Raw genomic sequence first — 11301 nt, forward strand, 5'->3', positions numbered from 1 at the left:
ATTAAGAATATTATTTTATAGAGCACTACAATCACGCAATAAATTTTACTAAATTTTTGTAGCATAATTTCATAATGTTATGCGTAGACTAGAAAAGTGATGCATCACACACGCGAATAAGAAAAGAGACGGTTCTCGCAGACGACACATACACACACATCAATGCAAGCAGTTAACGACGGAAAAAATAGAGGAACGCGGCGCTTATGTTTTTATTTTCGCCGTCACCAAGGATCCCGTTCTTCTTCTTTTATCATCACCGAGAGTCAGTCTTTCGAAGTTCACCATCCGATTCACATCGATACGAAAACTTATCGCGCGAGAGTCACGACTTACATTTGCAAAAAACTAGGTTGGGATGGGTAATCGCCGGAAGCGCACCATCACAAATATCTCTAGTTTCCGCGACATGTTACTTGACAAATTTGGAGGAACAGGTAGCTAAATTCTGGGAAATCGAGGAAATTGTTGTCGATAAACCGTCGTCAGAAGAAGAAAGACGGTGTGAGGTGCATTTTCTGGAAAATGTATCTCGCACCGGTGACGGGCGTTATGTTGTCCGCTTACCCTTTCGCACAACAGACGAATGTTTAGGTGAATCGCGTAAGATCGCACTCAAGCGTTTATTCTCCTTAGAGCGCAGGCTTAACGCGAACGAAGCATTAAAAATAGAATATACGCGGGTGATCGAAGAATACATACGGCTGGAATACATGTCATTGATAGATGACTACGAAAACAATGGCTATTACATGCCTCATCACGCGGTATTCAAGGAGTCGAGTAACACCACTAAACTCAAGATAGTTTTCGATGCGTCCACGAAAACGAGTAACAGCGTATCGTTAAATGACGTGTTAATGGTAGGACCCACAATCCAGGCAAAATTGTTCGCGCATTTAGTGCGATTTCGAACATACAATTATGTTTTGACGGCGGACATTCAAAAGATGTATTGTCAGGTACTAATACACGAAAAAGATAAGCGATTTCAAAGGATACTCTGGCGTGTAGACGGGAAAATAGAGACATTTCAATTTAACACGCTTACTTTCGGTGTCTCTTTATCACCTTTCCTTGCAATTCGCACTATACAAAAACTCGCGGATGATGAACGTCACAATCACCCTATAGCAGCGGAAATTATAAAGGCACACCTTTATGTAGATGATTTGTTGACCGGCGCAGAAACCGTCAACGGAGCTCGGGCTATTAGAGGCGAAATCACCGCGCTATTAGCTAAAGGCGGATTTAACATTAGGCAATGGGCGTCCAATGACGAACGGGTCGTGGATGGCATAACGGCCGATTCATTGCACGTGAATTTCGGTACGGATAAGGATCGTTCGCTAAAAACATTAGGAATAACGTGGAATGCACGCGAAGATAAAATATGTTATGTAGCCCATCCTGTTAACATAACGAATCGAGTAACAAAGCGGAACATTTTATCCGAAATCGCAAAAATATTTGACCCGCTTGGTTTAATGGGGCCAGTCGTTTTTTACGCTAAAAGATTGATGCAAGATGTGTGGCGATGCAACTTGCAATGGGACGAGTCCGTTCCACAAGGTATATACACCGAGTGGATGCAATTCGCGCGACAATTAGAATCGATGGATCACGTTTTTTTTGATCGTAAATTATATGCAGCGGATTATCGAGACATACAAATACACGGATTCTGTGACGCCAGTGAGGCGGGTTACGGAGCATGCTTATACGTGCGGTCAAAGAATGAAGGCGGAAATACGATCATTAGATTAATATGTGCTAAATCGCGAGTTGCGCCGTTGAAAACCACCACGATACCGCGATTAGAGCTGTGCGGTGCGTTGTTGCTAGCGCGACTATTTCGTGAAACGTGTGATTCATTGATTATCAAGATCAATAAGGTAGTTTTCTGGTGTGACTCGACTATTGCTTTGCACTGGATAAAAACGTCACCGCATGTACTCAAGACGTATGTATCGAACAGGGTCGCAGAAATTCAAGAATTCACTAATCCGCATACATGGCGACACGTGGGTTCACGAGATAATCCAGCTGACGCGATATCAAGGGGGCAATTACCTCACGCTTTTTTGCAGAATCAAATTTGGTCCGTGGGGCCCTCCTGGTTAAAACGGGATGAAGACGAATGGCCTATCCAGATTACACAGTCGATAGAAATACCTGAATTAAGAAAAAATACCTGTTTGTTCGTGACTTTAAACGATCTCGAAATTTTTAAAAATTGCTCGTCGTATTCGAAGCTACTCCGAATCATCGATTATTGCCTTCGCTGGCGGTTTAATAATAAAGACATCGGAGCGTTAAGCGCGATGGAAATTAACGAAGCCGAAATACGAATATTGAAGATCCTTCAGGCGACGTCGTTCGGTGATGAAATCAAAAAACTTAAAGAAAATAAAGATTTATTGAATAAAGGTAGGCTCGTTAATTTAAGTCCTTTCGTTGACGATGTCGGATTGATTCGCGTGGGGGGACGTCTTCGCAATTCGCAACTCGCATTTTCACAAAAACACCCGGTATTGCTTCCGAGTCGACAGCGTTTAACGGACTGCATCATCCGAGAGATACACGAAACGCATCATCACGCAGGCATTCAAACTACGCTATACATTCTCCGGCAAAGATTCTGGCTATTAGATGGACGAAATCAGGTACGAAAAATAGTGCGCGGGTGTGTTCGTTGCTTTCGTCACAATGCCGATACGGTAGAGTACAAAATGGGTGATCTTCCTCCGGCTCGCGTACGCGAAGCAATACCATTCGTGAATACCGGCATTGACTTTTGCGGCCCGTTCTACATAAAGGAAAAAAAATATCGTAGCCGCACAAAAATTAAGACATACGTATGCGTATTCGTATGCATGGTAATCAAAGCGATCCATCTCGAGCTCGTGAGTGACTTGTCCTCCGATGGATTTATTGCAGCATTACGAAGGTTTGTGGCAAGACGAGGATTGCCAAAACACGTATATTCCGATAACGGGATTAATTTTGTAGGAGCAAACAATCAGTTAAGGGAAATGTACGCGCTTTTTAATTCAGAACAACATAAAGAAGCCGTAAATAGGTTTTCGAGCGAACATCGCGTTTCGTGGCATTTTATTCCCCCCGTGGCCCCCCACTTCGGCGGGTTGTGGGAATCATCCGTGAAGCTCTTTAAACATCACTTCAAGCGTGTTATAGGAGAAGCTCTATATACCTTCGAAGAACTCAATACGTTTATTGTCGAGGTCGAGGGTATTCTTAATTCTAGACCAATTACGGCTCTTTCATCAGACCCGAACGATGCATTAGCCCTGACACCGGCGCACTACCTTATTGGCAAGCCACTAACGGCCCTTCCCGAGGGCGATTTGAGATCTGTTCCAGCTAATCGTCTGTCGACATGGCAACATATCGCAAAGATTCGACAAGACTTTTGGTCACGCTGGAACCTCGAATACTTGAATGAGCTCCAGAAACGTAGTAAATGGACTGATAACGGACCGAAGATCCAAGTTGGAGCAGTCGTCCTTATAAAAAATAAGGGCCTGCCATGCACCCAATGGCTCCTGGGCAGAATTACGGCGTTACACCAGGGCGAAGATGAGGTCGCTCGAGTAGCCACCATCCGGACAGCGACTGGCGAAGTAAAAAGGGCAACAAGACTCCTTTGTCCATTACCAATGGAGTCTTAGCCAGTCGCCACGTTAGCGACGGCTTATGCGAAAATACGGATATATTTTATAATAATAATGTAACACAAGCGTAACATGCGAACCGGCCGAGTACATGCGTAATATATGTAATAATTTATATACGTTATTTATAATAAGATACATACGTAATTTATACGCAAGATTGATCATTACTCTCTCAATGGGGGGAGTATGTTATGCGTAGACTAGAAAAGTGATGCATCACACGCGAATAAGAAAAGAGACGGTTCTCGCAGACGACACATACACACACATCAATGCAAGCGAGTTAACGACGGAAAAAATAGAGGAACGCGGCGCTTATGTTTTTATTTTCGCCGTCACCAAGGATCCCGTTCTTCTTCTTTTATCATCACCGAGAGTCAGTCTTTCGAAGTTCACCATCCGATTCACATCGATACGAAAAGTCTGTCTACGAGAACGCTCTTTTCGAGGCAGCGACGTTGTTGCTGGTCCTCCATAAATCAAGGAACATTCCCTAGGCGTTGCTCTAAGAGAGCTCAGGGTGTTTTCCTCAATCGTAACCACGAGTCGGCTCAGGGCTACGGCCCCAAGGCGTTGCCACGCGAGTGCGATCCACTTCTGGATTGAGGCGGGTTGTAATAAACGCTTAATGCGAATTGTAATGAATATACTGTGAAATTATAATAAACACTTAGTTAACATTTTGTGCTGTGATTACGGTGTGTTCAGAAGGAATAAAACGCTCACGCGAAACCACGGTGCAGGCACGAGAATTGTCTGCGCCATTCTACAAAACACATAACCATTGTGTAACAAGTTACTATTAATGTATAATAATAACTTAAAACGCTGTAGAAAAATGTTTTACTTTTTATTAATAAAGCGTTTGTTTCACAGAGTCACAATTTTTGTGTTTGCATGTGACACAATAAATTTTCTACAAAATTGTAGCTAATCTGTGTACTTTTTATTTTCCATTATGTTACAATTTTAAGTTATTTATCTGACAAAATTAAGTCTACAATATTGTATTAGTTTTTTCCGAGACATTTTTCTCAGTGTTTTTTAACAAAAAACTTTCTTTTATTCCTTCAATACTGGGAAAATAATAAAGAACACTATCGTTTCCACATCATCTTGCGGTAGATAGCATGACGCGATTTTTTTTTCATATAATGATTTCCCCATTAGGCCTAATCCACTTTTTTTTCATAATAAAGTAAATATATTTGATGTCGCTGCGCTAGTCTTAGCGTCGACACACTACCGTGTCTCTTGATCCATGAAGGACATTGTTCATAAATTTGAAATGTTTTACTTCTCTTGAAAAAGAGAATAATTACATCCAAATTTATTTATTTTTTCATTCGAAAATTTATTCGAAACTTTATTTTCTATACTTTTCTCAATAAGAAGAAGGGTACTAAGAAAAATCTAGAAAGAACTCCTATTTCCTTTTATTAGTGGATTTCGGAATACATTATATCATTCACTAAAGTCCACTTAGAGGAGACCGGGTCTCGTTGGCATAGTTTTCAAAGATTTAGGTATTATACGTCCTTTAAATGACTGATTGTTATGATTAAATTATGCTAATATGATAAAAAGAACCTTTTTCTACATTTTCATGCTAGGAATGGTCCTGTATAGTGTATAGTTTCTTTGTAGTAAGTGAAATACGAACACGCTGCATTGCAGCCAGCTTGCCCCGTAGTGGGGTAAATTGGCACATGTCACAGGTTAAGTTGCCCATATATGTATACAAACAGTCAATACTAAATGTCTTTGTTACTCATTGAGGTTAACTGCCAAAGAAGACAGTATAATATTTATATTTGATTTATGTTGCTAAATAGAAAGCACTCAAAAATATGAAACATGCTCAGACATTAAGACAATTCAATGTATAGAAAAAATTAACTACAAATCTAACCGTGAAAATAAGTAGGTTATATACAATGAATACATTGTAATCATCGTAACAACAACTACATTACTACATTTATTTTCTCATAAGAAATATATACAAAGTATTTACCATTTTCTGCTTTTATCACATGCATATTTATACACGATAGTACATATCACGACACGTCTTACGCGCAAACGTTAACAGCACATCAGGCTAACCTATGCTGACCTTGCGTCAAACGCCTTAAATATAAGTCAACATACCCCATTTCTACATACATTTTATTTTAATGATTTTGTTATAACAAATTATTGTTATTATTCAAAATAACATGTCATATAGTAACGAAAAAAACTTTTCGTTTAATATGTCATTTAGATTTATTTTCTCAAACTGAGAAATATCAATACGAAATATTGAAAAATTCGGAAATCTACTTGATTCCCTGTGAATTAGATTTTTCTCTTTTTTGATTATAATACTTATTTGATTTAAATGAAACTTAAGGAAAAGTATTTATGTTATAAAAGAGATATTTTGCAGTAACTCTTCCATTCTTTTTTTCGCCACAAATACATAAATGGAACGCAATGCCAACTTACCTCTTGTGCCAACGAGACCAGGGATGCTTTCCAGCAAGGACACGCAATCAGACACAGTGTAACACAGTGAATCGTTTCATCCTTGTTTAACGTAAGCAAACAACAAGGACGTATGATTCACTGTGTCTGACTGTGTCCCTTGTTGGAAAGCACCCCCGGTCTCCCCTAATGGTTTTGATTTTGATCATCATTTGTGAAAACACAGGAATTAAATTAGATCACCAATGGTGATCTGTTATTTATCACGAATAACATCTATTACCTAAAAATTATTCAAGACTAATATTTTGCAATTTTTAGTAATTAATATCTTGTTAACTATTGCGAAAATTGCCAAATGGTAGAGGACTTTTCGACTCAGGCTACATTCCAATACGTCCTTCGAGGAAAATTTTACTATAATATATGTTACATGTACTATATATTTTGAGTAAAATTTTCCTCGGAAAGGACGTTTTGGAACGTAGCCTCAGTTTAGTCCACTCTATCTACACAAAAGTGATGATTGACAAAAAAGGTATTAGAAAAAGGTATTAGAATTAATTTTAATTTAAGTTAAAATTATTTATTTCAAATTACAATTAATTTCAATTTGAATTGGAATTAGTTATTATTTAGTTATTATTTGAATTAAAATTAATTTAAAATTATCTTAAAATTGACTTTAACTTGATATTGATTTTAACCTAAATTAAAATTAACTTTGATTGAAATTGTTTTTAATTTGAATTGAAATTAACTCTTACTTAGATTGAAATTATTTTTAGCTTGTATTAATATTGATTTTGACTTTAATTAAGAGTTATTTTGACTTAAATTGAAATTGACTTCAATTTGGCTTCAAATTGGTTTTAATTAATATTTATATTGACTTAAATTGAAATTGATTTTGATTTCGATTAAAAGTACTTTTAATTTAAATCATATTATATTTTGGTTAAAATTAAAATTAATTTTAACTTGGATTAAAATTAATTTTAACTTATACTAAAATTAACTTTGACTTAAATTACAATTAACTTTATTATCTTGAATTGGAATTTTCGATTAATATTATTCTCGATTTAAAAAAAACTTTTATTAAAGTAAAATTATTTATGCACAAAATTAATATTAATTTTATTATATTAATATATTAGAAACAATATTAAAATATTAATTTAAATAAATATATATTCTAATTAAAAAACTTCATTTCATGTTTTTAAAATGCAAACAAACACAGTCAGCGTACGTGAAAAATGAGCATGCGATAGATTATACCTAGAACTCGTCTTAAGGTAGTTGAAATCAAGCGTCGCAAAAATGGTCACTCGACGTTTACTCCGATTATCCTTTTTATTATTGTACAATAACATTTACTCTTTAGCAACAATTTCCACTATAACATAGGAGCATGGATTATTTCATAATAGAAATACTCTGGGTATCTCATATTACGATTTACACGCCTTATGGTTTTACGATCATCAAATCTAACTTCTATAATTAAACAATTCAACATATCCTGTATTTTTCTGTTAGTTCAATCTTACTCTATCACTACACGAAGAATTTATTGCCAAATATTTGTTTATTAAATAATAAAAAGGATTTAAAACCTCATCTCAATGAAACTTGAACACATCCAAATTCTAAAATCTTTTTTTACAATGACTACAGACATAGTTTAATAATGTATTTTCTACTAAATAGTTTTTAATCCAAGAGCAATAAATTTATGGTGGACTCAATAAATAGCGTTTATTAGTTTAGCAGAAAAGCCACTATCTCATATTAGGCGCTTATCTCATAATAGGAAGCTTTCCTTTATACATTAAGAATATATATTATAAAGAAAAATTAGGTGTATTAATTAAAAAATATTAAAAAAATTAGTTCTTATGATTATTAACAATATTTAAGTTAATTCAGTATAAAGAATAAAAAGTTAATATTAAAAGGAATAGTAAACAGTATATTCCAAAATAGAAATTTTTGTTTTATGAAAAATATCTTTATTGTAACTGCGCTCTCAAGTATGGAAACCAACAAACGGTAAAATTTCAACTTTAAATGAACGAGTCAAAGTCAGATTTTTATTCAAGTTATTACAATGAACAGTGTGTGATATGGAATATAATGAACAAAAAAATGTTTTCGTTCAACTTTCTTTTATTTTTTCAAAAAACTTTCTTTTATTCTTTCAACAACGGGAAGATAATAAAGAACGCTATCGTTTCCACATCACCTTGCGGTAGATAGCACGACGCGTTTTTTTTTTTATAGTGGTTTCCCCATTAGTCCTAATCCACTTTTTTCATAAATATATTTGATATCACTGCGTTAGTCTTAGCGTCGACACACTACCGTGTCTCTTGATCCATGCAGGACATTGTTTATAAATTTGAAATGTTTTACTTCTCTTGAAAAAGAGAATAGTTATATCTATATTTTTTTTTATTCGAAACTTTATTTTCTATACTTTCCTCAATAAGAAGGAGGGCGCTAGGAAAGATTTAGAAAGAACTCCTATTCCCTTTTATTAGTGGACTTCAGAATATATTATTCACTAAAGTCCACTTAACAGTTTTGATTTTGATCATCTGTGAAAACACAGGAATTAAATTAGATCACCAATGATGATCTGTTATTTATCATGAATAAGATCTAATAATCTTATTCATAATAAATAAGACAATGCTTTTTATTGACGTATTGTTTTACTTGATGTTCAAATTATCTATAATTATAATAGTTAATATTTTTTCGTTTTTACTGTTTAAGGAGATAGAAATTGTAATATATAATTTTATATTAGACATTAGAAATGTTGAGTAAAAACCTATATATTTAAAATTGTCCTTCGTTAAAAGATTTTATTCAAACAAATTCTTTAACATCGTCACGTATTACATCCAAAAAATATTGAATTGTCATTCAGTATCTCTGTGATTGTATATAACGAATCCCTTACAAATCTATGGAAATTAAATTTCGATCAAATTGATCGAAAATTTCATATATTATATACCTTATTTGATAAAAAGATTCCATAAGTACGACTCTCTATAATAAACCATTTGACCTCTACGAGGTATTATTTTTCAAAACGAGTTAATACTATAATTTCCCCTTTTCTCACAAGTATGGTGTATTCCTACGTCATTATTTGCTTTTTTATGTACCTACTATATTTTGAAATAAAAAAAGTTATAAAGCTAATATTGATTTGATTACTTCTTATAAAAAAGCTACAAAGGTATCAAGGTCTATAACTTGTTTTCTGAGATTTAAGTCAACACTGTGTTTTACGTACTTCATATCTAGAATGCGAAATTTTGGATTTGAGAGGTGAGGAAACTCACAATAATCAAGCCTGATTTGTGAGACTGATTTATGAGAAGCAATCAAATCAATATTATCCTTATAACTTTTTACTTAAAAATATACATAGAAAGTGCAAATAATAACGTAGAAATGCATCGTACTCGTTAAAAATACGATATTGTAATGTTATCTCGTTGAAAAATATCTTTTGAAAAATAACGTTTCGTAGAGGCGAAATGGTTCATTATAGATAGTAGTATCTATGAAGACTTTTATCAGAGCAATAAGATCTACAACATATTAAATTTTCAATCAATTCGACTGAAATTCAATTTGCATAAGATTTCTGCAGGGATCTTCTTTTCTTTTAAAATAATTACTAAAGCGTAATGTTTAGATAAAAGGAGTTGCTATTTTAAAAGATTCTTTCGTCAGTACCGATTTTTTTCTACAATATATATTTATATTTTTCCTATTTTATTTAATTTTTTTTTATTATTACCTTAAAAATTTATTAATTATTAAAAGCTTTTTTATAATTAATTCTTTTATCGGTTTTTTATATTTTTATATTTTAACACTCGTTTCTTTACCATCATTAATTATATATTAATTATTATACTTTCTCTTAGAACATTTTAATACTCTTAGAACAATTATAATATATTTCTTAGAATAATTAAAAATAATAACAATAGTATTACAAAAATGTTTAATATTCAAGCAATTAATTTAAATATCTTTTATAATTATTTTAATGGTTCTATTATACAAAATTATTTTTTAATCAATATCTAATCAAATTTTAGATGTCATAGTAAAATTATTTCATTATTTAACACTTATCCGTACATCATTATTCGAGTACTTCTTTATAAACGTAATTTTTAACTTCATTGGGATTATTTTCTCCTAAATAAACTTTTAACGAATCCCAAGAACGTACTCTTGATAATGCAACGTACAATTGACCATGATTAAAAATATTTTTTCGAAGATCTACTGCAACTTTTTCGAAAGTTTACCCTTGTGATTTATTTATAGTCATAGCAAACGCCAATTTCACTGGAAATTGCCTTCTTTTAAAAGTAAATGGATATACATTTTCACAGTATAAAGTAATGCGATTTAGAAAAATAATTTCACCAATTTTATTACCTGACAAAATTTCACATCGTAATAAATTATTTTCTAAATCTAAAATTAATAATCGAGTACCATTACATAAACCTTCACTAATATTAAGGTTTCGAATCAGCATAACAACAGTGTATCTTCTTAAGCGTAATTCATGTGGTGGAAGACACGTTGGATTTAAAGAATTAAGATATTCTGTCACGATTACTTCACTTATATCTTCGTTATCACTCGTTTCAAGAGTATCTACACTTGTATAAATTCTTTCTGTCGTTTTATCCAATAAATTAACTACTTTTTCATTTATTTCATCGACATCGGCATTTCTTGCAGATAATATAACGTGATTAGCTATAGTTTTATACTTTTTATGTATTATAATATCTCCATACATGTCTTTTATTATATCCGAGTTAGCGTTCGCTATACATTTTTCAGGAAGGTGAACATTATCCGAGTAATCATTTAAAGAACCATTACCCAAATTTAGTAAAAACTGTGCAAATTCTCTTTCTTGTGGTAAGGTTCTTACATTTTCTGTCAAAGAAAATATTTTAAATTGTTTCCATAAAAAACTAAATTTTATGGATAAATTTATAATTTCACAACGCGTAGCTCTTTGTTTTATAGGTAATAACTGTCTAAAATCTCCACCAAGAAGCAC

The 11301-nt window shown here is 33.3% G+C and overlaps 1 protein-coding gene across 1 annotated transcript; it reads left to right on the forward strand.

Annotated features, from left to right (window-relative positions):
- Window positions 1-206: 206 nt before the first annotated feature.
- On the forward strand, window positions 207-3692 carry LOC108758998 (uncharacterized). The gene has a single exon (XM_018504250.1). The coding sequence runs from the start codon at window positions 207-209 to the stop codon at window positions 3690-3692; it is 3486 nt and encodes a 1161-aa protein (XP_018359752.1).
- The last annotated feature ends 7609 nt before the right edge of the window (window positions 3693-11301 follow it).

This window comes from Trachymyrmex cornetzi, unplaced genomic scaffold, assembly GCF_001594075.2.
Source record: "Trachymyrmex cornetzi isolate Tcor2-1 unplaced genomic scaffold, Tcor1.1 scaffold1648, whole genome shotgun sequence".
Classification (NCBI taxonomy): Eukaryota; Metazoa; Arthropoda; class Insecta; order Hymenoptera; family Formicidae; genus Trachymyrmex; species Trachymyrmex cornetzi.